We start from the raw sequence: 27578 nt of genomic DNA on the forward strand, positions 1-27578 counted from the left end.
ATGATTTAGGCTTTTTCAAATAATAAAAGGAATTTTTTTACAATCTTTTAATTCTTTAAAATCAGCAGATGGAGAATAAATGAAAAAGGTCAGATACGAACAAGATAGCAAAATATCTCAATATAAACACAGTATATATGTACTGATTTATTTTCCTTCTATACACATACAAAAATACATTTCCTTCAAAATAGTTCAAAAATGCCAGTCTCATTTATCACAATATTATAATGTTACTGCTTCTTATTTTCCATAAATACCACATAATAGTTTCTTACTATTTCCCTCAGGTGTAGAACCAACCAAGGGTATCACTTGCAGCAACTATGGTCACTAGTCTCACTGGTTTTCAACTAGCTGTAAAGCTTCAACTCCCAGTCTACATAAACCACATTCACAGAAATAGGCAAGTAAGAACAGTAGTCATGAAGATGGGGAAACATAAGCAGTGGGGAAATTAGAAGATTTGTTCAACAAAAAAATCTTAATGGGTTAACATTAAAGGCCAAAAGTATGTAAATCTTTTATTTAAGTGTGTATTCAAAGAAAAACTTGGATATCCATGTAGACGCTCATTGATTTTTAATTATCTGACACAGTGAGGCAGTACATCTTGGGAAAAGTGCACGACATGGGAGTTTAAAATTTTCAGAGTATAGTTTATTTTACAATTCTAAAGATCCATTTGTTAATTCATATGATATTACTTGAACTGTTTAAGAATCATTGTTAATAAATATTTCTATTACTAACTGTGTCTTATTTCCCTGTCAATTACTTTCAGAAACACACATATCAATTCATGCACAGAAGAGCAGAAAAGTTCACAGTACCTCTGTCAGGTATTCTGGGGAGCCAGATACTGGATAGGCTTTGGTAACAAATTTTGCCACAGAAGGCATGTTGATAAAACCTTTCCAGATGAAGTTCAATCGAGCCAGAAAGGTAGACTCAACCTCAACAGTTCCAGGCATCTCTGGACTAGAAAATGACATTAAAAAGCCTAAAGACAAGCTTATGAATAAATCAATGTCCAACCTAGTCATCAGTTACTCGTATTTTAGCACGTGAAGAAGGCCAAAATATGAGGCTATCGACAGAGTTCACACTTTCATTTTATAAAATTACATTCGTATTTACATAGTAATGTTTTACAAAATCTTCCCTCTTGGCTGGTTTAGGAGAACTAAGATTGAGAAAAGTGTAAACATTTCGTCTTTAATAATCTATCCCTGACTTTTGGGACCAGCATAATTAAAGAGAATTTTAAAGCTGTTTCCCCACACGCTCAAATCTCTCACTGAAACCACTCCAAATAAATTTATTTTCGAAGTCTTGTTTTATCTCAAAGTACAGGAAAGTATAGTTATTTTCTCAAATGAGAGGTTCCCAAAATGTCACTTTTCTGTTTTTGAAGACTTGCAAGTATAATCTGGCAAAGATCTATAATGAGTATTACAGAATTTACAACAGAGAAAATTACCGTGGAGCAGGAGAGAATGTTGACTTTGGAGACTCTTGTTTCTCCTCCTCAAAGAATTCAGAAGCCAAAATATTTGAGGTTGAAGACAATGCATCTGCTATACTTTCTGCTTCATTGTCTGAATGTTTGCGAGCTACTCCTACAACGACTTTTACTTTTTTTGGAGAAAGATCATCTACAGGTGGTGCCATTCGACCTAAGCCCAGAATACATCAAAAGAAACCAACTGTTAACTACAACTTTTATAACTTAACCCATTTTCACTTTCTAAAGTTATTCAGGTTCTATGATTCAGTTGCTGAGTAGCCATACATTTCCTGGGGTTATATCTAACTGTCATCATTTAGTTATATTACAACCACATTTAAGAATCAGCAGAAAATTCACTAGTGCTCTCCCCACTGCAAGCCCTCTTCTATATACAGGGACCTAAGCTTACCTGAAATGCAATTCAAAGCAAATCATGCATGGTTCTACCTTTAATAAAGTTAATTTACCCTTAAAATCTCTTCATAATTATTTCCTACATGTAAAACATATCATGAGTAAATATGGACAAGATTAGCGGTCCCCAACCTTTTTATCACCAGCAATCAATTTCATGGAAGACAATTTTCCCATGGACGGTGGGATGAGGGGAGAGATGGTTTCAGGATGAAACCATTACACCAGAGATCATGAAGCATTAATAGTTAGATTCTCATAAGGAGCACGCACCCCTATGAGAACCTAACGCCACTGCATCTGACAGGAGGCGGAGCTCAGGCAGTAATGCTCACTGGTCCACCGCTCACCTCCTGCTGTGAGGCCCAGTTCCTAATAGGCCATGGACCGTACAGGTTTGTGGCCCGGGGGTTGAGGACCCCTAGAGTAGACAGTGTAATTCGTCTCTTAGTGAAGTGAAAAATTAGAAGACAATGTTAAACAACTCAGACAAGCTAAAATGAAAATATTACTAGAACCTAAAACAGGTTTCTTAATTCTCTGACAATTTGTTTTTAACTAAACCACACCAAATTCCAGTAGTCTCGAGAAGTAACGTGAAGAACTAAGACAAATCTGTATATCTGTATCCAGATTTGGATTATATAGCCACAGCTCATGACTATACATACCTGAAAAGACACCTCACCAGAGAAGCTATACAGGTGGCATATAAGCATGAAAAGATGCTCCACATATGTCATCAGGAAAATGCAAAGTAAAACAACAGAGAGATACCACTATACACCTATTAGAATGGCCAAAATCTAGAATACTGACAATACCAATTGCTAGCAAGGATGTAGAGCAACAGGAACTCTCATTCATTGCTGGCAGGAAGGCAAAATGAACTCTCATTCGTTGCTGGCAGGAAGGCAAAATGGCACAGCCTCTGTGAAAAATAGTTTGGAGGTTTCTCATAAGATAAACGTACCCTTACCATACGATCCAGCAATTGTGCTCCATGGTATTTACCCAAAGGAGCTGAAAACACATCCACACAAAAAGCTGCATACAGATGTTTATACTAGTTTTATTCATAATTGCCAAAACTTGTAATAAAACAAGATCTCCTACATTAAGTGAATGGATAAACTATACATCCAGACAATGGAATATTATTCAATGCTACAAAGAAATAAGCTATCCAGCCATGAAAAGACATAGGGGAACCTTAAATGCATATTACTAAGTAAAGTAGCCAATCTGAAAATGTTACATACTAGATGATTCCAATTATACAATATTCTGAAAAAGGCAAAACTATAGAGACAGTGAAAAGATCAGTGGTTTCCAGGGGCTGGTGGGGGTGTTGGGGGAAGGGATGAATAGACAGAGTAAAGAGGATTTTTAAGGCAGTGAAAACACTCTGTATAATACTATAATGCTAGATTCATGTCTTTACACATTTGTCCATACCCACAGAATGTACAACTCTAAGAGTGAAAGCCAATGTAAACTACGGATTTGGGGTCCTTATTTTTCAGTGCAGGTTTGTCAGCTGTAGTAACTGCACCACTCTGGTGTGGGATGTTGCTAACAGTGGAGACTATGCACGTAGGGAGGCAGCAGGTATGTGGGAAATCTCTGTAACTTCCTCCCAATTTTGCTATGAACCTAAAATTGCTCTTAAAAATAAAAAGCTTTTTTACAAAAAACTAATTTCAGTTTCTGATATGTCTTATGTTATATATAATAATAAAATATAAATGCTATTTTACTCCTTTACTTTAGTAAATGACAGTATCATCACAACTGCCCACAATTTTTGATGTTCATTCTAATGGTTAAATTCTTGTCATTTGACTCCAGCAAGAAGAGTTTTTAAGTTCAAATCATATATAGTGTAATTAGGTCTAGACAGTAGACTATACCACAGTATCAAACCAGAAAACTAGCCACATGAAAGCTTAAAGACTGTGACTGAGTGCCTCACCACCAATATTGGGAAAACAAACCTACTTAAATTACATATACTAGTATATAAGTATCCTTCTTTCATAATGAATGCAAAATTTTAGGAAGAAAAACTTCCAATTACCTATGCAGATTTTGCAGTTGAGATCAAAAAGATGCTGTCTGTGTTGACTAGTGGTATCTTTAGACATAGAGTCAACCTCCTCTTTTTGTTTTTCAGATCCTTCTGGCTTCTCCAATGACTTATTGGCGGCTGGTTCCTAATGTAAGTCAAAGTAAAAATTAGTTTTAGCTGATAAAAATTTGGCCTCAATTATCAAAATCAATTTATATTTTCCATTTATATTTTTCCAAAATGAAGCTGTTCCATAGATAGTTAAAAAAAAAAAAAAACTATTTCTTAAGAAAATGAATGCTAGCTTTTAACTGTGACTTAAAAGAGCAAAAATTTAAACATTCCCCATTCTTCAAGGCTTCTAGTTAAGACTTCAAATTATTTCTTCACTGACTTTTGAAAATAAGAAAAGCTATGCCACCTATCAAATGACAGTCTGCCTAAGAAGCACTTACAAATTTCTAAGCCTACTAAAAAATTCACTAAGTCAGGCCAGGCACGGTGGCTCACACCTGTGATCCCCGCACTTTGGGAGGCCAAGGTGGGCAGATCACTTGAGGTCAGGAGTTTAAGACCAGCCTGGCCAACATGGTGAAACTCTATCTCTACTAAAAATACAAAAATTAGCTGGGTGTATTGGCGCATGCCTGTAATCCCAACTACTTGGGAGGCTGAGGTGGCAGCATCGCTTGAACCTGGGAGGCGGAGGTTGCAGTGAGTCGAGATTGCTCCACTGCACTCCAGCCTGGGCAACAAATCAAGACACTATTCCACCAAAAAATGAAAAGAAATTCACTAAGTCAGAGCACTCCAGGAATCTACATTGTAGTAACTGCTTAACAGGTACCTATAATGCAATTTGAGAAACATTACTCAACACTCAAAAAAATCACTAAACCAATAAAATAGGCTACTTTTAAATGGATGCATATTTTAAAATTCTTTTCACTACTTTAAAAACATTAGGCAAATAAACCTTTTCTGAATCTTCATGTTTTGAGGTATAAAACATGGCATATCTATCCTTACCTGAATCTCCATGGCTGCTTCCTGTTCTTTCATTGGGGCATCACTCTCAATTTCTATTTCACCTTTATGAGTTATTTTGGTGATTGGCCGTCGTTCCACTTCTCTCTGCTCTTTCTCAATCATTTCTATGGTCTAACAGAAAATACTTTTTTAAAAATATTAAATTTAAAATATGTATTTCCAAGTGTACGCCTTAAATAATAAGAGCTTACCTAAAAATAAACGAATCATCACAGATGACTTTTAATCTTAAGGTAATGTCTCATATAACAAACATATTCTGAGTACTTTTATATGCCAGAGACAGTTTTAAGTACTGGGGTTGTAAGAATTAGACCCCATACCTCAACCATGAGAAGTTCACATGTACATTTATATCAGGAGGCAAATGAAGTCCAAAGTAATTTGCAAAGTGGTGAAACATACTATTTGTATTTGAAATCTGTTTGCTGATTTAGTACTTTTTAGCAGCTGCCACAGGGAATTAGGAACTATTTTGCTCTTAAATTCCTAATTCAACGTTCTAACATCCCCCACAATAGTAGTTTATTCAAACGACCGATCTGGTAGTCCTTTGTTAGATGTCTCCTAACTAAGCCTGCTTAGTGACCCTGAAAATTCAGTTGAACAAGCTTAGCAACAAAACATCAAAATTAAGCAAGTATAACAAGAAGTAGTATAAAGGTAGCCAGGAATAGAACAGGTAAGGAGGGCACAGATGGGACTGCCTTTGTTAAGTACAAATCATCCTTTAATGAAAAATCAGGTACATGGCCTTAAGAACAAGCTGGCATTTTCTGATGCAGATGATACTCACAGCCAGTTTCAAAGCAGAAGACTGGCATGTGCATATTTGGGATATGGAGGGAAAGAAGAGGAGGTGATATTATTTTCAAAATATAATATAAGAGGAGGATAAATTACATACGGTGAAGGTAAAGGAATGTATGAAGAAGTATGGTATGTCAAATCAAGGCCTCTAGATGAGCTTCAAACTAGATCTGGCATAGGTCTATATGGAAGTTTAGTGCCTCAGATGTAACTAAATATTATGAACAAAAGAATCAGATAAATCACGTAGAGTTAATATGAACTACAACCAGTATTTTCTAGAATAAGGGGCTAATATTCTGATGCCATTGTAATACAAAAATTGGATAACACGGCTATCTCACTGTCACAATAGCTCTAAGTAACATACTTAATTTTTAAAGGTACTTTAAGTACCTTTAAGTTCACAATCTCCAAACAAAAACTCTTGCTATCTGTGAGTTTCAGAATTTTTGGTGCACACACTCTATATTGCATAACATTCCAGTTGGGTCTGAGACATGTAATTAAATATACAATATTTCTGTGAATATGAACATTCATACATGGCAATTCAGGTTAAGCTTTATCAATAAATCAGTTATGCGAAAATAACTTTATTTTTCAGAGCTTTTGGCATTTGAAACTTTGGATAAGAGATAAACCTGTACACATTTTTATTCTGACTTAATTCATCTGGCTCTACAAATTACCAATATTCATAATACCTTCAAACTGTGCTGCTGAAAAATACAGATGTAATTATGAAAAGATGTTAATTCTTTTCCCATCCTTCTCATTTACAAACTATAATAAAACACAAGGTAATTCTGTAACCTAGTAACTGGAGAAAATGAGAAAAAAAACTGACAAGATCAGAGAAACCAACAGAATTTAAGAACTAGAGGAATGGAGAACAAGTAACTAAAAGAAGTGTGTAGGCCAGGCGCGGTGGCTCACGCCTGTAATCCCAGCACTTTGGGAGGCCAAGGTGGGAGGATCATGAGGTCAGGAGATCGAGACCATCCTGGCCAACATGGTGAAACCCCAACTCTACTAAAAATACAAAAATTAGCTGGGCGTGGCAGTGCGTGACTGTAATCCCAGCTACTGGGGAGGCTGAGGCAGGAGAATCACTTGAACCCAGGAGGCGGAGGTTGCAGTGAGCTGAGACTGCACTGCTGCACTCCAGTCTGGCGATAGAAGCACGTAAGAGAAAGTCTGTGTTATTGTACAGTCTGTGTTGAATTTACCTCTGTGTAATTTTTACCCAGTGGCTGAAAAACATAGATTTTGATAGTCAAATGCGTATTTATAGATTATCTTACGTGTCTGTTTTCTCTTCGTCTCCAAGCAGCTAACTCTTTAGAAGCTAGTTCTTCTGGACTCATTCTGATAAGATGATCAGGAGTTACTTCTCCTTTCAGTACTTTTTTAAATAATATCTGGAAAGATTTTAAAATAGGAATAGAAGGGGAGACAAACATTTAAAAGAGTGGTTACTACACAGAAATTTGTAATAAAGATACAATTTTTGAAGACTGATTTACAAATATTTAATTATTTATATATTACCTACTACACAGAGATTAAATGACAGCTTTGTGTTCTAGGAATTTAAGGCAGCAAAACACACATTTCATATAAAAATCAACATATATGGAGAAGCACGTACAGTCGAACCATTACAGTACCTACCCAAAAGTTGTATTAAGTCTACCCAGGGACACAATCTAACCATAGCAATAAGCAATCTATAGTATAGCAAGGTACTGCATCAAAGAGCTTTACTAAATGTAATGGTCTTCATAGTTTTAAGATTTTACATATTTAAATCCTAACAGGCTTGGAGGAAACTGCAAAGCAAAGAACCACCTGCAAGAAACCTGAGGGAGGCCGGGTGCCGCGGCTCACGCCTGTAATCCCAGCATTCTGGGAGGGCAAGTCAGGCGGATCACAAGGTCAGGAGTTTGGGACCAGCCTGGCCAAAATGGTGAAACCCCGTCTCTACTAAAAATACAAAAATTAGCTGGGCGTGGTGGCATGTGCCTGTAATCCCAGCAACTTGGGACGCTGAGGCAGGACAATCAAATGAACCTGGGAGCGGAGGTTGCAGTGAGCTGAGATGGCGCCACTGCACTCCAACCTGGGCAACAGGGCAAGACTCCGTCTCCAAAAAAAAGAGAAAAAAACCTGAGGGAAATAAATCTTTATTTAATTGCTGAAGAAAAGCTTCCAGATTATGTAATTCCAGAAGCATCTGATCCTCGGGACCATGATGGCAGAATGTACAATTTTAAGTCTCTGTTAGTATACTTCAACAAAATACCTCAAATCACATACTGTAGCAAATATCCTTATACAAATTTGTATCAGTTGTGTGAAAACCTTTTATGCAAAAAGGTTGCATCTAATTATTCTGTTACCTAGAGTCATCTATAGTAAAAAACTGCTGGTGGACCTAGGTAAATGTCACACACAAGAGATCAGTCATGTTCTGAACCTTTAAAATGTTCGCTGGCATGACTTTTGCTTATTGTACTTACCAGAGACCTACTTTTGGTGTTGAGAGCTAACACTGACACATACACACACACACACATGCACAGCCTTCAGATTTCCTCTGTCCAAAACATGAAATCCCAAGAAAAAATTAGGGGTTTAATTAACATTTACTCTACTGCTAAAAGATACTTGGAACTAAAGTTATATTTAAGACTATCTTTAGAACTAAAGTTATGTATTTTCTTAAGAAAATAAATTAATTTTGATAAAAACAATTTAAAAGCATTTTTACTCTATCTTCAGATTTAAGTGCAAAATAGCTCTATTTTCAGATTTCAGAAAAAAAGTGTTACAAATTTTAGCTTAAAAGTTTTTGAAGAAAATGTATGAATGAATTTTTTAATAAATTGAGACTATATAAAGGAGAGTAAAGAAAAAAATAATATAAATCAGGTTAAGACACATTTAGCATTTCAGTAGACTGAATAGTTAATGCTATCTATTAGTATGCAGAATTATTCAGTAGCAAAAAGACTATTAAAATTACATGTTCTACATCAAAAGGAAATTCTAATCTCACTCCAATTAATAAATTATAGATCTACTGTATTACAATCTGAGATACCTATGTACTCAGTGAAGTTGGAAGCATAAACATATGAACAAAGCATACTTACATTGTTTTTAGGATCTTTCAAATTAAACATCAAACTTCTATATTTGTTCTTATATTTAGCATCTGTGTCCCGAAAAAAAGAGAAAAGCTCTTTCTCAATTTTTGTGGCAACTTTTGCTGCCTTTTCCTCTGGTACCTTCAAATTTGAGTCTGTAAGTCTTAAAATTAGAACAATTCAATTATTTTTCGAATGTATAAAGCATAATTATTGACACTTCTATAATAAAAATATATGTTACCTCTTCATAAGAATGTCTTTGAGAGAATGTCTGACACTTTGCCTGATCTGATCTGCAGAAGGCTTGGAAGCAGAAGCAGCAGGATGTACATTAAGCATTCCTTTTTCAACTTTCTTCTTTTTCATCTCTTGCTTCTCATGAGTACCTAATTTGAATAAATATCAAAACTCATTACATTGCTTTTAAAAATATCTTTCCTTTTTAATGAATAAGTTCATAAACAAAACTGATTAACAGTCACTATTTAGAAATAAGATCAGAACCCAAAGTCCATATTGAAATATTCCTGACACTGAAATCCTAATTAAAATGAATAGTGACTAAACCCTGGTCCTACTCTTTCCTCAATTTAGACAATGGCTTTTAGAGCTACTTATTTTTCCACACATATATATTAATTAACTTTTAAAACGCTATTTAGAAATTTTGATCTGAACTTATTAGGAGCAGATAACCTAATATCACAAAATTGATGAATCTCTTCTGGTTTTAATTGTGCTTAATATTACTAATTTGAATGTTAAGCTTTTCAAATTATTTTTATTCTATCATTACTAATTCCCACGCATCTCCAAAATCTCAATGTCAAACATCCCGCTGCTCTGACTTATTATACCAGCACATTTATTCTAGAATCTCCTCATGCCAACAATTCTTAAATCTATCATTTTTACCATCTTCATGTATTCACTTTTCATACATTATAAACTTAGATTAAGACAGTCCAATACCATTACCAGCCCCTTGTATACTTAATACCTTCATTCTCTCTCCTTTAAACATGTGTGTTGGCAAAACCACAACCCTGCTGAAAGCCAACTTTTATCCTTCACCCAAATAGGCAACAAATGGCTGAAGACAAGGGAGAAAAACAAGCACTGGTACTGACAGATGTCATTTTAAATTTATAACCACAAGTTTTAAGTAGGTAACTCGGCTGGGCGCGGTGGCTCACGCCTGTAATCCCAGCACTTTGGGAGGCCGAGGCGGGAGGATCACGAGGTCAGGAGATCAAGACCATCCTAGCTAACACGGTGAAACCCCGTCTCTACTAAAAATACAAAAAAATTAGCCGGGCATGGTGGCAGGCGCCTGTAGTCCCAGCTACTCGGGAGGCTGAGGCAGGAGAATGGCGTGAACCTGGGAGGCGGAGCTTGCAGTGAGCCGAGATTGCGCCACTGCACTCCAGCCTGGGCGACAGAGTGAGACTCTGTCTCAAAAAAAAAAAAAAAAAAAAACAGTAGGTAACTCAACCTTCTGCCCTAATCCTATTAACTTTTCCTAATAAATTTGCTCTCTCACTTTTTAAGATACCTATTTCATACTTCTTCTCCTCTCATCTCAAACCAACAATACCTCCTTCTCAACTACAACCTTTTTGATTTGCTCTTCATATTTCACTGAAAAAAAAATGGAAAAAATGTCCACTATCATTTTCTCATTACCAAATCCAACCTACCTACATTAGTTCTTCCTCCTACCACATACAATCTTCCCTACTATCCAATGGATGAGCTTTACCTTTCTGATAAATACCTCCCTCCATGTGGAGTGAAATCCCACCCCCCTCTTGTCTTCCTGAGTTTCACACCTACACTATCACTTCTCTCTCTTACATCATCATCATCATCACCTCTCTCTAGCTGTCTCTCTCTCTCTATTGGATCATTCCCATTAGTCTTACAAACACGCTATAATATCTTCTTTAAAAAAAAATTCACATCCACTTCTAGCTACTATAGCATTTGTTTCTTTAAACAGCAAAACTCCTTGAGAGTTATCTGTATTCAGTATCTCCAGTTCCTCACTCTTCCATTCATTCACAAGCCACTACAACTGGTTTTCTTCCCTACTGCTCAACCGAAACCATTCTAGTCAAGGTCACCAGTGATTTCCATTTTGCTAAGTCATAGACTTAACAATCTTGTGTTTATCTTACTAAATGTCCAGACAGCATTTGGTCATTCCTTCCTTCTTGAAACTTCACCTGGCTTCCAGGCCACCAGTCTTAGTTCTCCTCTTTCCTCACAGGCCACTCATTAGTTTCCTTTGCTGTATAACCTCTTCTCTCCCCAACTGTTGAATGCTGATGGCCAGGTTCAATGGCTCATGCCTATAATCCCAGCACTTTGAGAGGCCAAAGCAGGAAGATCACTTGAAGGCCAGGAGTTTGAGACCAGCCTGGCCAACATAACGAAACACCATCTCTACAAAAAATCAAAAAATTAGCTGGGTGTGGTGGCACACACCTGTAGTCCCAGCCACTCCCAGGTTGAGGCGAGAGGGTAGCTTGAGCTCAGGAGTTGAAGGCTGTAGTGAGCTGCTACTGCACTACTGCACTGAAGCCTGGGTGACAGAGTGAGACCCTGTCACAAAAATAAAGTAAAAATAAATGCTGGTGCTTCCCAAGGGCTCTGCTTCTGTCCCTTCATTATCAAACTCTCCTGTAGCTATTTACATCTAAGCCCATGATTTTCAATACAGGTTGAGTATGCCCTTATATGAAATGCTTGGGACCAGAGTATTTTCAATTTCGGATTTTTTCAAATCTTGGAATATTTGCATTGTACTTACCAGTGGAGCATCCCAAATCAAAAAATCTGAAATCTACAATGCTCCAACAAGCATTTCCTTTGGGCATCATGCCAGCATTCAAGTTTCAGATTTTAGATTTGGGATGTTTAACCTGTACTAACTGCTATGCACTAGTAAATCCCAAATTTGTATACCAACCTCCAAAGTCTTCTAATAGGCTCCAGACTCATCAGCCAAAGATTTACTCAAAACATTTCCACCTCGATGTCTAATAGGAATCTCATCATGGCCAAAACATAATTTTTCAATTTTTCTTCCCCAAACCCTTTTCTTTTCTCAGACTGTATTTCCTTTACCAACCTGTATCTAACCCATCAGCAAGTTCTGTCAACTCTATTATAAAACATATGTGAATCTGACCACTACTCACTACCTTCATTGTATTTCCGTTCCAAGCTACCATCATTTCTTTCCTAGGATATTGCTACGGACTAATTAGGCTACTCTCTTTCTCTCCTGCCTTCCTACAATCCAAACTGTAAAGAGCAACCAGTTTTCCCTTGTACAAAACCCTCTAAAGGTTTCCCACAACATTCAGAACAAAATATAAACTCTTTGCAATAGTCCCATGAGGTAGAATAAACCATGAGAGTACCTGCTACTCTTGTTCTAATTACAACCCACAAAGAATTACTAGTAAAACTGGAATTCCGAGATCCTTGGGAGAAATTAATCACATCCTACTAATGTTCCTGAAAGACAGGGAGAGGAACGCTATACAGACAGACATATACTCAGGTTTTAAAATAGGGTACAAGCAATACTTTCTCTGAACTCATCTTCTAACACTGTTCTATCCCTTACGTATTACCTTCTAATCACTCCACAGTGGCTTTCTTGCTCCTCAAATGCCATGCTTGTTTCTACCACAAAGCCTTAAGATTTGATGTGTCCCTTACCTAGTACCTCCTCCAAAAATCTCTGCATCCCTTCAAATCCCACCTCACAAGTTACTTCCTCCATTCCATGTAAAACAGAAGTCCCATTACTCTTCCCACCTGTGACTATCTATCCCATTACTCCACTTTTTCTTCTCAAGCTGTAAAATAACATGCAGTCTTCTTACTTGCAAACTTACTGCCTTCTTCCATTAGTATTTAAGTGCCATGAGAAGACGGGTCTTATCTTAATTTCACTAGCGCTTCCCCAGAATTCACAGCAAGTTTTTAATTACAAGTAAGGCCAACCACCTAACCCGTGTGTATTGCCATTAAAATGTTAAATTTGTAAAAATTCCCTAAGTATACTAATTAATTGTATATTAAGATATAAATACATTAGTATATAATTATTTCTGTTCATCTCACTACCTGGTTTTGAAGCTTTTTCTCCTGTGCAAGTAACAGTTGTAGACTCTTTCGGTATTTTTTCACTTTTTTCTTCTGAGGATCTCCGAGGTAAAACTGGTTGTCCCATCTTACGAAGAGGAGCTAGCTGCCATTTTTTAATTTCATTATCTCTACCGTCTGATGAATTTCTGCCTTCACCAGACTCCTGGAAAATCAGTACTTAATTCATTAGAATGAAAATAACTAAACAATCTTTGTTTTTTAAGACATACAAAAATAACTCTTGATTATTAGTAAAATGAGATTCACTCTTTCATTCGAAATCTATTCTGCACCTATTTTGTGTAGAACACATAATAGCTTATAAAGGAGAAACAAAGGACATAGAGATCATGTTCCCAATACCATTAGTAGAAAGAAAATTAATAAGGTAGTAAGAATTCTCTTATTTGGCTCTGGATATGGAAAAAGGAGGAAATTATGAAGAAACAAGTATCTATATTCTAAAACAAATGAAATTACATTCACTTATATACTAGCAAGTGCATCAATTAAGTTCTCAGTATGCCTATTGGCAATTTTAATTCCCATGAGGTAGAATAAACCGTCAGAGTACCTGCTACTCTGGTTCTAATTATAATCCACAAACAATTACTAGTAAAACTGGAATTCTGAGATCCTGGGGAGAAATTAATCACATCCTACTAATGTTCCTGAAAGACAAGGAGAGGAACGCTATATAGTCAGACTTATACTCAGGTTTTAAAACAGGGTACAATCAAAATAGTGCTTTTCTCAGCACAAGAATCCTCTAATTTTTTATTTATCTGGTTTTTGTCTGCAACTAGACATTCTTGAGAGCAGGATCAATATTATACACCCAAGGCACGTAGTGCTACGCCACACAACAGAAACTCAATAAATAGTTCAACATAAAAATCTAGGGATAAGAAAAGCAGATTCCACAAACTAACATCAGACAAGTCCAAATAAGAGTCAACAGTTCACATGAAAAAGGAAGCAGTGATCACTTGTATGGTGCACACATTTACAAAACCAGACTCACCTCAGGTTCTTTTCTGATACAGACTGGATAAAGAGGTTCTCAAAATATTAAAATTGTTAATGTTTTATGATGTCTTTTTATTTATTTATGAGACGGAGTTTCACTCTTTTGCCCAGGCTGGAATAAAGTGGCACGATCCTGGCTCACTCCAACCTCTGCACCCCAGGTTCAAGAGATTCTCCTGCCTCAGCCTCCCAAGCAGCTGGGATTACAGGCATGCACCACCATGCTCGGCTAATTTTTGTATTTTAATAGAGACAGGGTTTCACCATGTTGCCCAGGCTGGTCTAAACTCCTGGCCTCAGGCGATCCGTTCACCTCAGCCTCCCAAAGTGCTAGGATTACAGGTGTGAGCCACTGCACTCAGCCTTTATGATGCCTTTTTAAGCAAGACATGACAACTCAGCTGTGGTCAATACAATGAGCTATATTTCTCATTGTACTGCATATGTATATGGCCAAGAAGTTGTACATAAGAGGCGATTATTAATACTAGTTAATAATAAATAGAAGTTTTCCAAAGACATGCTATAAACTGTTCTCATTGTGGCTCTCGGATCCATATTATCAATTACTTTGATGACCAAATCAACAAAGTAATAACACGTATCAGAAGGACAGAATCTGATTCTCAAAAAGTCTTGACAGACAAAAAATATTAGACGCCACAAGGATATGACAAACTGGAACTTAATCCAGATTTGTCATACAAGGAGTGCCTGAAAGAAATGGATTTGTAAATAATAGGTTAAGATTCTGGAGAACACATCCTCATGCTCTTCAACCTAAATTAACTTCCGTATCATGTTGTAGAGAAATTAGTTTTAATAAGGAGGCTTCAATTCAGGGATGCAAATTTCAGCTCAAACTGATGAACTTTCTAACGATTAGATGCTTAAAAATGAAGATGTATCCCCTTGCAATGGATTTCAAACAGAAACTAGATCATCACTTCCTAGAAATGCTGTAAGGCATATTAATAAATCAAAATGGTTGGACTAAAAGATTTCTAAAGCTCCAACTCTAAAATTCATGTTCTTTGCGTTTTGGATTGTACTTGCCTAACCACATACATGTGTTGCCACTGTGTTTCCTCTCTAGCAGTATTCTATAAGGATAACAAATTAACGACTAAAAAAGTGATAGGTAATAAAAAGGTAAACAATGAGGAAAGAAAATTTAATCAGATAAAATGCTGCATCCTTTATACATTTCTCCTATTAAAGCCTAAATATCTTGAAATTTCTATTTAGAAAATACTTTCAGAAGGTAGTCAAAAAAATAATGCTGAATGGTCAAAGGGCTGGTAGATATTTATGGACTGAAAAGCTTTTTTAAAAAAACTTAGCACGCACAATTTACACTTAATGGCCACAAGATCCACACATATCCTACAAGAGAAAATTCAAGTACCAAACTAGGGGCTAGAAATCGCAAAAAGAAAAGACTGTAAGAGATAAGGCCTGCATATTCTAAAAATCACTATCTGGTTTCACCAAGACTGCCAAAAAATTGTAAACAAAAACCTATTCACTTTCATGGAAAACTAAATTTGAAAATGTAAAAGAACATTAAAACTTCTAAAGAGAAATTTCAAAATTATTGCAGTCAGTCCATACAAAAAGCTCTTAAATAAACAAAATAATGCATTAATGAAGAGCTCACCCGTTTTAAAATTTTGACCTTGTGCTTCACTGTATCATCTATATATTTGGTTCTATCATTTGTTGTGTGTTTTGATAATCCAAGCTTTTCACACTCCATTGTTTTATCTCCACTATGGAATTCAACTGTAGCTTGGTTTTCCAAAGTATCTGGATCTAGTATTTCAGTCTTTTTGTCTTCTTCAGCACAACATTTTACACAGACATATTCTTTGTCTTCCTCGCCCATCTGTTGTGCTTGAGAAAGACTTAACCCAACACAATCACCATGAAACCAGTCATCACATCTCCCACAGCCAACCATAAACCTGGAAAACAGAATACCAAAAAACTTTTATCCCTTTTTTTAACAAGAAAATCTATGTCAAAAATGAGGCTAAATTTTCAATATTTGATTTTCTGAAACTTTGCATGTTTTCCATCTCTATCCATTCCCTAAGTTCAACATACAGCAAGTTTTCAAAGAAAATAATATTCTATTAAAATGATACCTTTAAACCCTCAAATATTTCTCCTCTGGTATGAATGAGAAAATGCTGGGGGAGGGAGGGGACAATAAACCATCAGGAAGAAAAGACAACTGGCCTTTGTCAGTCTTGAATACTATAAACAATAACAAAGTATAGACTAACAATAAATTTCTCCACTGAGAAGGGTGGTAAGATATTGGTAATAATTTCATCAGACAATCCATCAAAGTTAGAGCTACCTACCTCACCACAGACGTGAAATCACACATAAAATTGGGAAGAATTGTTTATCCAACAAATCGTTTTAAATAAAAGAAAAAACAATAGCAACAAAAATGGAACTCAAAAACTAGCATGATGGAGCCTCTCAAACTGTTTATTAGCCACCTTACCTAGATAACCTCAAAATATTCTGGTTCATGGTGTCACATTGGTTCAGCTAAAGAATCTTTTTCTGTACTTTTAAGTTCAAAGGACTTCCTTACTAATGACCACGTGTTTTAGATAAATTTGTTTTTCCAAATAAAGATCACTATTCAATCTTAACATAAAAATCTTAGTACTTGGGTTCGATTTAATTCCCAATCTCCTAATAAAAGTTTTCCCATCATTGTCTTTTAGCTAAGTAATAACTTCACTAACCAATAGGAAAAGTCCAGGGATGTGAAATGTATGACTCTAAAAAAGCTTCTATCTTCCCAGTTTAAAAGGAGTATCTGTAACTACTTTTGAAAATAATAGCAAATGAGATATATACACAGCAATTTAATTTACGTGCTTTTTAACCCATTGTTAGGAAAGCTGCAATGCTTTCAGACACCCATCCTTAACTGTCCTTTTTTCGTCTTCAGGCTAGCAATTTATGATACGGCTGAAAGACTTAGAAGGATTTAGGTATGTACGGCCGGGCGCGGTGGCTCACGCTTGTAATCTCAGCACTTTGGGAGGCCGAGACGGGCGGATTACGAGGTCAGGAGATCGAGACCACGGTGAAACCCTGTCTCTACTAAAAATACAAAAAAAAAAAAAAAAATTAGTCGGGCGTGGTGGCGGGCGCCTGTAGTCCCAGCTACTCGGAGAGGCTGAGGCGTGAACCCGGGAGGCGGAGCTTGCAGTGAGCCAAGATTGCGCCACTGCACTCCAGCCTGGGCGACAGAGCGAGACTCCGTCTCAAAAAACAAAAAAAAAAAAAAAAAGAAGGATTTAGGTATGTACTTTTTCAATCTAAAGACTGTATTACTGATTTTGGCAATAGTGGCACCATCAATATTGCCAAACTCCTTTCAAAAAGCTGTAATCCAAGAGAGAGGATATTGAAGGTAACACACTGGGTGATACAGCCAATTCAAAATATACCAGAGGTACTGTTTTAATGTTAGAACTGTAAAAACTACAAGAGTGAGTTCCAATCCTTACAGTTTTTAAAGTCTTGCCAAATACCTCATTCCTCAATAACAGCACTTCCTTTTCTTCTTCCTCATGTGCCTATTGTGTATAAAACCACTACTATGCCTTGAGACTTGACTTCATCACATCTATAATTTATCATTCTTTATCCTTGCTGGTAATGCCTGTGCTAGCTTTAGCAGGTTAAGTCCTCGTTTCTCTAGGGATTAATTTGGTTTGAAAAAAATAATATAGAATATTTGGGGTTGACAAGCAAGAAAACTTTTGAACAATGTAACACACGTCTGGAAGACAGAAATAATTCCTACAGGTTTGAGATTTTTGATGGGCCCATAACGATACAGATATTCTAGCAAAAGGGGAATAAAGTTTGAAATGCAGGTGTTTTAAAAGTTCTCCCACTTTGGGTTGCAAAGCTGAAATATTAAAGATGATTATTTGTAATGAGCATTGTAGCTTTCCTAACAATGGGTTAACTGCTATTTCTTGAAAGCAACTGTCTAACATGAATGTTTCTGAAATGCTGAAGGAAAGCTAATGATTTCCCTTTACTCCCACAACCAAAGGTATATTAAGATTTCTTCAAAGCGAGCCTGGGATAGTTTCAGTGAGACATGACTTAAAAACCTACAGTACAAATCATGCTATTGTTCCAAATCCAAACCTAAAGGTCAAAATATAAAGCACATATTAAGGAATTTTCACATTTTTATTTGACAACCAGGGAAGAGTGGTTTGATGACAGTGAAATTTATCAAGCAACGATTTCGATAAGCCTCATTTCAAGTTGGAAATGTCTCATTCAAACTTGAGAGGCTATAAAAAGCAACTCTAGTGCCATCTACAGATATATCTTAATAGTTTATATTTTAGGTTAAAAAATGAAGTTTTAAGAGTTTTTGAGAGAGAAAACACTCTTCTAAGATCAGAGAATTCTATTTCACGTAAACATTAAATCATTTTTTGTTACTAACAATTTGCAGAGAAAAATAGAATCATTTGTTCTAGAAGAAAATTTCTTCTCAGAAGTTTTCTTGTTTGAAAGCTATAAATCCATTTTCTAAGTCTGTTTGTTTTTTAAATATTATCTGATATACTAGTCTTCTACAATTGGGGCCAAGAAAAGTGCAATGCAAACTAAAAACTCAAGCATCTTCTGGAGAAGTAGAAAAATAGAAACCACAAGGTAAATAATATGAAAAAACTAGGACTTCCTCCTTACAAAATGCCAACTGATTTACGTTTAAAAGAAGTTCAAAAGTTGCATTAATTTAAAAAATCAGAGGATTAAATAATCTGGTCTTTAAAATCATACACCTTTGGTGTAAGTTTGAATCAGGAAAATAAATGGAAGCAATAAAAATCTAGCATGATATGTTGCTTCTTCAATCTTTAGAATATATATAGAAGTTGCTTACGATTAATATCACATCTAGCCATGACATAGCTATATTACAAAATATAATTTCAAACTGGGAGCACACACAAGGAAGCTAACTTCAACTGCAATATGTAAAGTGATAAAGCATTTATATAGTCTTTACAGAGGCAAAGCTGTTGCAAATGCTAGAAAATGTGTCATATTAACAAACAGCTTTCAATGTATCTACTGCATGAAATCAAAGAGAAGGATCAAAATTATTTCCAACATGCCCTTACTAATAAATTTATATTCTTAGACTGGGCGTGGTGGCTCACGCTTGTAATCCCAGCACTTTGGGAGGCTGAGGCGGGCGGATCACGAGGTCAGGAGATCGAGACCACGGTGAAACCCCGTCTCTACTAAAAATACAAAAAAACTAGCCGGGGGCGGTGGCGGGCGCCTGTAGTCCCAGCTGCTCAGAGAGGCTGAGGTGGGAGAATGGCGTGAACCCGGGAGGCGGAGCTTGCAGTGAGCCGAGATTGCGCCACTGCACTCCAGCCTGGACGACAGAGCGAGACTCCGTCTCAAAAAAAAAAAAAATAAAATAAAAATAAATTTATATTCTTACACAAGGATTAAAATAGGAAAATTGCAACCTGCATGACAGGTGCATTTTCTGAGTAAACGAAATGTATACAAGCACAATGTATCAAAGTAGTAGAATCATAGGAGTAGCAAAGGCTAGTCAATATATAAAAACAACAATCAGCTGGGCGCCATGGCTTGTGCCTGTAATCCCAGCACTTTGGGAGGCTGAGGTGGGCGAATCACCTGAGGTCAGGAGTTCGAGACCAGCCTGGCCAACATGGTGAAACCCCATCTCTACAAAAAATACAAAATAAGTCGGGCATGGTGGTGCTTGCCTGTAATCCCAACTACTTGGGAGGCTGGGGCAGGAGAATCACTTGAACTCAGGAGGTGGAGGTTGCAGTCAGCCAAGATCGTGCCACTGCAATCCACCCTGGGCAACAATGAGAGTTCATCTCGAAAACAAGAGGGGAGGGGAGGGGAGGGGACGGGAGGGGAGCGGAGAAGACAGGAGAAGAGAGAAGAGAGGGGGGAGGGGAGGGAAGGGGAGGGGACGGGAGGGTAGGGTAGGGGAGGGGAGAGGAGAGGAGAGGAGAAGAGAAGAGAGAAGTGAAGAGAAGAGAAGAGAAAAGAGGAAAAAAAAAATTACATAGGCCATTTTTTTTTTTTTTTTTTTTTTGAGACTGAGTCTTGCTCTGTCGCCCAGGCTGGAGTGCAGTGGCACGATCTCGGCTCACTGCAAGCTCCGCCTCCCGGGTTCACGCCATTCCCCTGCCTCAGCCTCCCAAGTAGCTGGGACTACAGGCGCCCGCCAGCACGCCCGGCTAAATTTTGTATTTTTAGTAGAGACGGGGTTTCACTGTGTTAGACAGGAAGGCTTTTTTTTAATTCACGAAATTGAAGTAATCGAAAATGCTGCTTCCGAAATTGTTTCCAATGTTAATATATATTATTCACATCAATTACAGAGCGTAAACCCAAAATCTCTATGCACCTAACATTCTAAGTCATTCTATAGACTTGAGCAAAAACACTCTAGATTCTACACAGTAGATCCAAAAGGTGGCAGCAAGTAAACAACAACAAAGGGACTAACACCTACTCTTAATTTAGGCAAATTATTAAATGTTGGTGAAGCATGAGTCATCATTAAAAAGCCCGGGCAAATGCCTGAAGACTGGACTGGAAGTTTATCTACAAGGTTAGTAAGTTACATTATAACTTACTAACATGGCTTCCAACTCTATGCCAAAATTTCATGTTAGAAATTCATTTACTTAAGGCACCTATTCCATCTCTCTGTCCACATGATGATTTTTTAAAGATTCTAGCAGAGAGAAAAAGGCTGGTTTAAAGGAGCACTTAAAAGCACCACCTAACTCTTAATTCTCTTTTGCCTGAAAACAGCAGGCCCACTTCAGAACATTTGAGCAATGTGTTCATTTATTTATGGAGACAGAGTCTCACTTCGTCACCAGCTGGAGTGCAGTGGCTCGATGTCAGCTCACTGCAACCTCCATTTCTCAGGTTCAAGTGATTCTCATGCCTCAGTCTCCCACATAGCTGGGATTACAGGCATGCACCAGCACGCCCAGCTAACTTTTGTATTTTTAGTAGAGACGGGGTTTCACCATGTTGGCCAGACTGGTCTCGAACTCCTGACCTCAAGTGATCTGCCTACCGCCCACCTCAGCCTCCCAAAGTGCTGGGATTACAGGCATGCGACTGTGCCCGGCCGATTAAGGTGTTTTAAATAAAAAGCCATATAATTAAGAGCATGTAAGTGACAGAGAATGTAGCACTGTATTCAAACAAGTGACAACTTTAAAAAACTGGAATACATTGTTATAAACTAACCCTTGACGCTAAAAATAGGCCATGGGCTGGATCACAAATGAAGAAATACTTTGACATAAAACTTATTTTACACAATAGCCCCAACATCTCCTTTCCAAACTCCCCTATCACCCTACCACCACCAAAATAATGTTACAACACACTTGACTAAATTGTCCCTCCCTAAAGAGTTTCATTTTTATGTACTCAGATAGTGCTGGGAAAAATCACTCTAGCACACTTTCATGAAGGAGGATAAGAATATAATATACAAATTATAATGTTCTTTTATCATATCAGCATTGAAAGAAGTTCCAACAGCAATATGAACACTTGAACAGAATAATCCTGTAGCTGCAAACTCCACTTCATCTCTTGCTTTCCTTTTCTTAAAAAGCTAACAAAAAACACACTGGGGATTGAGGGGTGCAGTGTCATAAAACTACAAATCACTGAATACTATAAAGAATGATGAAAATCAGTGCTAAAATCATCTCTAAAATTTTAAAAGACTAGAATTCATAAAAAATTATTTAAAACATTCAAAAAAAGAAATACATGTTTTCACTCTACTCCATGTTGACCTGGGTAATCTAACAATTGTTTAGCTATCAAATTTCACTGCAAGATAGCTTGATAGTTATGAAATGGTGTTCTTTAATGTTTCGTTTTAAGAAAAAAAAAAAAACTTCAAAAGAAAAATGGAATTTCCATTATGACCTTCATACTTTATTACTAGTTCTTCCCACACCAAATGAAATAATATGTAACTTACAGACTCAAAGCAGTGTAACAATTTTCCAATTACCAGGAAGTGTTTAGCTTTTTTGCAGATGCAGTGGCTTAATTATACTGTCTAACCTGTGACAATGACAAAATATTTCCATGTATGTCAGCTGTTGGCCAGACTACGCTTTTTTAAATGTTCTAGGATGATATATTTGTAAATTCAGTAGATCCATCTTTCTATTATCCAAGACTGATGAAGATTTTTGTTTTTGCACAGGTCTCTGTGTATCAAACAATGTCTTTAAAACAATTCTCACATTAATCCCATCCCCAAAAAAGCAATTTATCTTCAATGTACACATCACTCATACACACATACACACACACCTGTTGCCATGGGGTTTTTTGCAAAACCCACACTGCTTGCTGGGAGTCCACATATATTTGCTTTCAAATGAGGAGCTATGATCAGAGCCTTCTCTTTTTATGGTAGCTATGTTATCTGGAATGAACAATGGTGGCTCATCTAAAGAAAAACTTTTGCTGCTTCTTCTTTGGCGGGGTTGTAGGTTCTTCTCAGGTTTTTTCAGTTTCAGTTTATCCTCTTCCTTAAAATGCTCAACGCCTGGGTGTTCAAGCTCTTCCTTCATGTGACTATTGGTTTTCACTGCTGAGGCATGTTGCTGAGGCTTATGACACTGTTTCTGGCTGGAATGTGATACATGTCCAGTTTGTGCAGGATGATGAGGTTCTTTCAAGCAACCAGGATGAGCATGTGACTTATCACTCAAAGAATGAGATAAGGGCTTGAAAATTTGTACTAAAGTTTGATCCTGTAATGTTTTTTTCAATACAGAATGAGCTTGGTTTTTCACAGATTTAACCCCAGAATTGCAACTCTGAATCTTTGGCTCCTTATCAATTTGTTTTTTCCTGACTTTGACTGGCCTATGAAAATTTTGCTGAGATTCTGGTTCATCAGTATTTCGTTTCACACTTTTGACATTAACTTTAGTTTTGCTATGTATTACTTCATACTTTGCTGCAACAATTTTCTTCGGAGTATCTGTGGTCATGTTTTGCTTAGAATGAATTACAGCTTTTGTATGTTTGGATTTTACACTTTTTGACTCTAAGTAAGAAACGCTACTTGACTGGCTGTTTTTGTCATCCTGAAGGTTTGCTGTTTCATGGGACTCTATTTTAGTACTTTCTATAGCATTCAACTGTTTTGAATTTTGGTCAGGCACATCACAAATAGCATTTTCCAAAATATTACTTTCTGGTTCAAAAGTACTAGTATCAACCACCTCTAAGTTTGATTTATTAAACTCAGTGCTCTCCAACTGCCTATTAGACTCTGCATCTTCACAATAACCCAATGGTTCAATTTTATTTCTTTCAAGGGTGTTCTCAGTTTTATCAGCAATATCCATGGTATCCTTCAATTCCAAATTACATTCAGTCACTTCATCTACACAACTAGGCAAACCTACAAGGCTGTTTTCTGTCTTATTTGGATTTGTACAAGCAGCATCACCAGAAATATCAGAAGATCCAGGGTCCTCAAGAATATGGTCATCTTCATGGGATAATTTTACTGTCTCCTTTGATTCTTGTTCAACTTTTCTTGTTGCTATCATTTCTTCAACAACAATCTCACCCGTTTTACCTGAAATGGAATCATTCTGTTCATGTTCTTCTTTATCTGAAAACTTAAACAATGGACTACCAACAGGCTTGGCTTTACATTCCATCAGAGCTTCATTTTTCTTTTCTCCAATAGTAACACAAGTCTCTGAAAGAAGTGAACAATTTAATTCATGAGATGGCACATCTATTTCTCCCGGATTATTACACTTATGCTTAGAATCTAATCCATCTTCATCCTTCATTTCAAGACAAGATGACACTGACGAATGACTTGAAGACACTGATACTTCAGGTACCACTTCAATTTGTCCGCTATTTCGGCTGCACCTTCTATTCTCCTTATGATACTCAGGTTTCAGTGATGTACATACTTCTTCTTTAACCTGACTCCTTTCTGGTTGTTTCACTCCTGCTTTAGCAGTAGATACAGTCTTCCCAGAAGCTTTTTTTGTGTTACTTAATGGTGCTGCATTTGAACGCTTGGCAATAGTGCTCTGTCGCAAACTTCTTACTTGTTCTATCACAGGGGAAAAAAATAAATAAAAATACTTAGCTATTTTGTCATGTGCTTTTATTTCAATACAATTTAGAATATATCACTTCTTTATTCTGAGCTACAATTTTCTCAACAAAAATGTATGGAACAGTACTCATAATGGTGATATGATATATATACACATATATATAATTTAACATGTCAAATTTTATATTTATCAAAGTTCTCTGAATTCTAGCAGGGAGAAAAGCCTCTAAAAAATTCAGACTAATATTATACCTTATTAAAAGAAATGTTTTCATCAAATCTCTTTTCTATAAAAAGTAACCTAGGAATGAAGTAAGTAAAATGAGCTTCCTTTACCATTAATGCCCATATTAAAGCAAGACCATCATGGATTTTTAAACATTAAATATTTCTAAATATATAAAACCAAATAAATTCCAGTGCTAATGAAATCTGAACTAAAAACCTCCTATCACAAAACAGTATCTGTGCGAGTTTCAAAACACAGCCTCAAACAGACTCTAATTCCTTTATCAATGTGCTTCCTTTAGGTCACCATTTTAGCATTAAAGCTATTCCTAAGAAATGATATCTACACAGAGTATCACACACAGCTCATCGAAAAACAAACACAATTTAAAAGACTTACACCAAGAAAATGTATCATAAGTATGAAAATAATTTAAAAGCTTCCCACACAATGCTCCTAATAGTCTATTAAACGAAAGAGTCTCATTTCCCTATTCTGATACATCCCCTTGTATCAGGAGAAAGGAGAAACACAAAATGAAAAGAGCTAAAAAGAGAGCTAAATAATTCAGTAGGTACAAAAACAACCCACAAACTGAATTTGTCATTTATCACTGAACTGTGAGAATCTTTAAAAAGGCAAATGTCCAGGTGCTGCTTGTAGTTGTGATGTAGTATTAACAGCACACTTTCATTCTCAAAAGTATGCCCAATTTGAACAATAAATTATATAGTCATCCTTATCTTAGAGACCCTTTCTAATTCCCGTAGGACTCAACAAAGTATCTATTAGGTTAAGTACTTCATAACTTTTAAAAATTACTTGGTGGGTTATGAACTATTTATCACATATTCAGTTATAAAATTGTTTTAAATAACTAAAATTTTAATAAGGCTTTGTTTCAATATTTAGGTGATCTTTAAAGCTTTAAAGACAGATGATAGTAATTTACAGCTCTACTTTATTCATCCTTGAAATGAAACAAATGAAGGATTTTAACACTTATTACACATTAATAAATAAAGATCTTTTAACACCAAAGCGGTTGCTAAAAATGACAAAAGAATAGTATATGCAACTGTGAAGGATATTCAGATAAAAAATGGTTTTCCAACAGGAAGCAATTTATTAAGCAAAGGCTAAAGTCACTTTTTCTCCTCTAAATACTACCTGCCTTAGTTTGAAGCCTGATTCTATAGGCAAAAAAGTTTTATTTTCCTACAATGTTTATTCTATTCTTTTCATTTCTCAAAGCCACAAGTATATACCAAATAACTGATTTTGAAAATGTATTAAAAACATAGATCGAAGAAAAGATGATGAAATAAATACATGCATCTAAATTTTTTCACTTCTCAAAACCCTACTGAAGCTATAACAGCGGGATCTTTTTTGAAAAGTCCAAAAGGCAAGGAAGAACGAGAGAGGAAAAACCAGCAGCAAATTTTGGAAACCAAACAAGAGATGATTACCAAGTAATTGACATAAGAGACCCAAAAGTAATAAACACTAGGCTGGCAGTGTTGGCAAAAACTAACACCATTAACACCTCAAAAGCCTTAAGACTTGGTGGTCCTAGATGATTCTAAAGTGGGAATGAAGACAGATGCTTAATACTTAGAAAGGTTGAAAGCTCTTTAAAAGCAGCAGTTAGATTTCTAGATCCCTCTTTCCCCTACTCCATTTGTTGGGCAACTGCCCTTCCCTGGTCCTGAGCCAAAACTCGTAGCCTATTCTCTGGAGCAAGGTTTCTAGGCTAAAGAACATGAGACACAGTTGAAACTGGCTGTGAAGTACACTGAAATTTGTAAGATTAAGTGAATTTGTATATACTGAAAGCTGAGAAACCCCAGTCAGTTTCCCTTACGGGCTTCCATAATATGCTAGCAATCTAATAAGTTATGGAAAATAATCTAAATTCTGATAGGAAGGGTTCTGCCAAACAACAGTACAGCCAGATTGCTATACAGTGACACTCATAGCTGGTAAAACCCAATCCCCACACTTAGAAGTTTCATAATTTTAGTTCCCTACCCTTAAACATGAGCAATAATTAAGGGTCAGACATTTCAGGAAAGCATCTAGGAAAGATGGAGGCCAAAATCTTTTTAAAAATGTTTTTACAATATAATGCAACATGGAGAATTCAGAAACCATGAAAGGAGACAAAAACTGTTTAAAATGCCATTAGTATCTTAATAAAGACAAAAGAAGATACTACATCCATGAAACATGAATAGAACACTACAAAAAGGACCATTCTCAAAACAACAACAAAAAGAACATTTAAGAATCAGAAGTACAAAACTTGACTGAAAAGTTGGAGGATAAATATGAGAAAATTTAAGCACGTAAAAGAAAAATTACAAAGAGGTAGGAAGTAGGCAAAATAAAGAGAACCGAGGGACCAGTCCCTGTTATGTAACAAATAATAAAGGTTCCAGAAATCAAGAGCTAACAAAATAAAGAGAGGAATTAACAATGAAATAATTCAAAAAATTTTCCCGGAATTGAACAGTAACATTTTTCAGACTAAGAGGATCTACTGAGTGTCTTGAGCTCCATACACAAAATACACCAAAACCAATACATATCATCATGAAATATCAAAACACCAAAGCTGAAGAGAAAGAGTCCACAAACTTCCAGAAGAAATCAGATAACATACACTCCTATACACATACACACACACACACACACACACACACACACACACACACACATCAAAATAAACTTCTCAACAACCCTGAAGTTGGAAAAAAATGGAGCAACACCTTCAGAATTTCTGAAGGAAAATGATTTCCAACCTTGAATTTTACGTCCAACCAGACCATGATTCCAGTATGAGAATAGACTAAATACAAGGTAAACATACAAGGTTTAAAAAGTGTATCTCACAGCTCCTTTTT

The 27578-nt window shown here is 36.4% G+C and overlaps 1 protein-coding gene across 4 annotated transcripts in view; it reads right to left on the reverse strand.

Annotated features, from left to right (window-relative positions):
- The window catches only part of PHF3 (PHD finger protein 3), an 80472-nt gene that overhangs the window by 7567 nt on the left and 45327 nt on the right, over positions 1-27578 (reverse strand). For all 4 annotated transcript variants that reach the window (XM_030809413.1, XM_030809411.1, XM_030809414.1 and 1 more), the window contains 10 exons: positions 22652-24434; positions 15873-16179; positions 13163-13346; positions 9258-9402; positions 9020-9176; positions 7166-7282; positions 5028-5159; positions 4008-4143; positions 1484-1679; positions 834-981 (listed from right to left, as the gene is read on the reverse strand). In XM_030809413.1, the coding sequence (XP_030665273.1) occupies positions 834-981; positions 1484-1679; positions 4008-4143; positions 5028-5159; positions 7166-7282; positions 9020-9176; positions 9258-9402; positions 13163-13346; positions 15873-16179; positions 22652-24434 (3305 nt within the window). The remainder of the gene's footprint in view (positions 1-833; positions 982-1483; positions 1680-4007; positions 4144-5027; positions 5160-7165; positions 7283-9019; positions 9177-9257; positions 9403-13162; positions 13347-15872; positions 16180-22651; positions 24435-27578) is intronic.

The sequence above is a fragment of the Nomascus leucogenys genome, chromosome 3, assembly GCF_006542625.1.
Source record: "Nomascus leucogenys isolate Asia chromosome 3, Asia_NLE_v1, whole genome shotgun sequence".
Lineage (NCBI taxonomy): Eukaryota > Metazoa > Chordata > Mammalia > Primates > Hylobatidae > Nomascus > Nomascus leucogenys.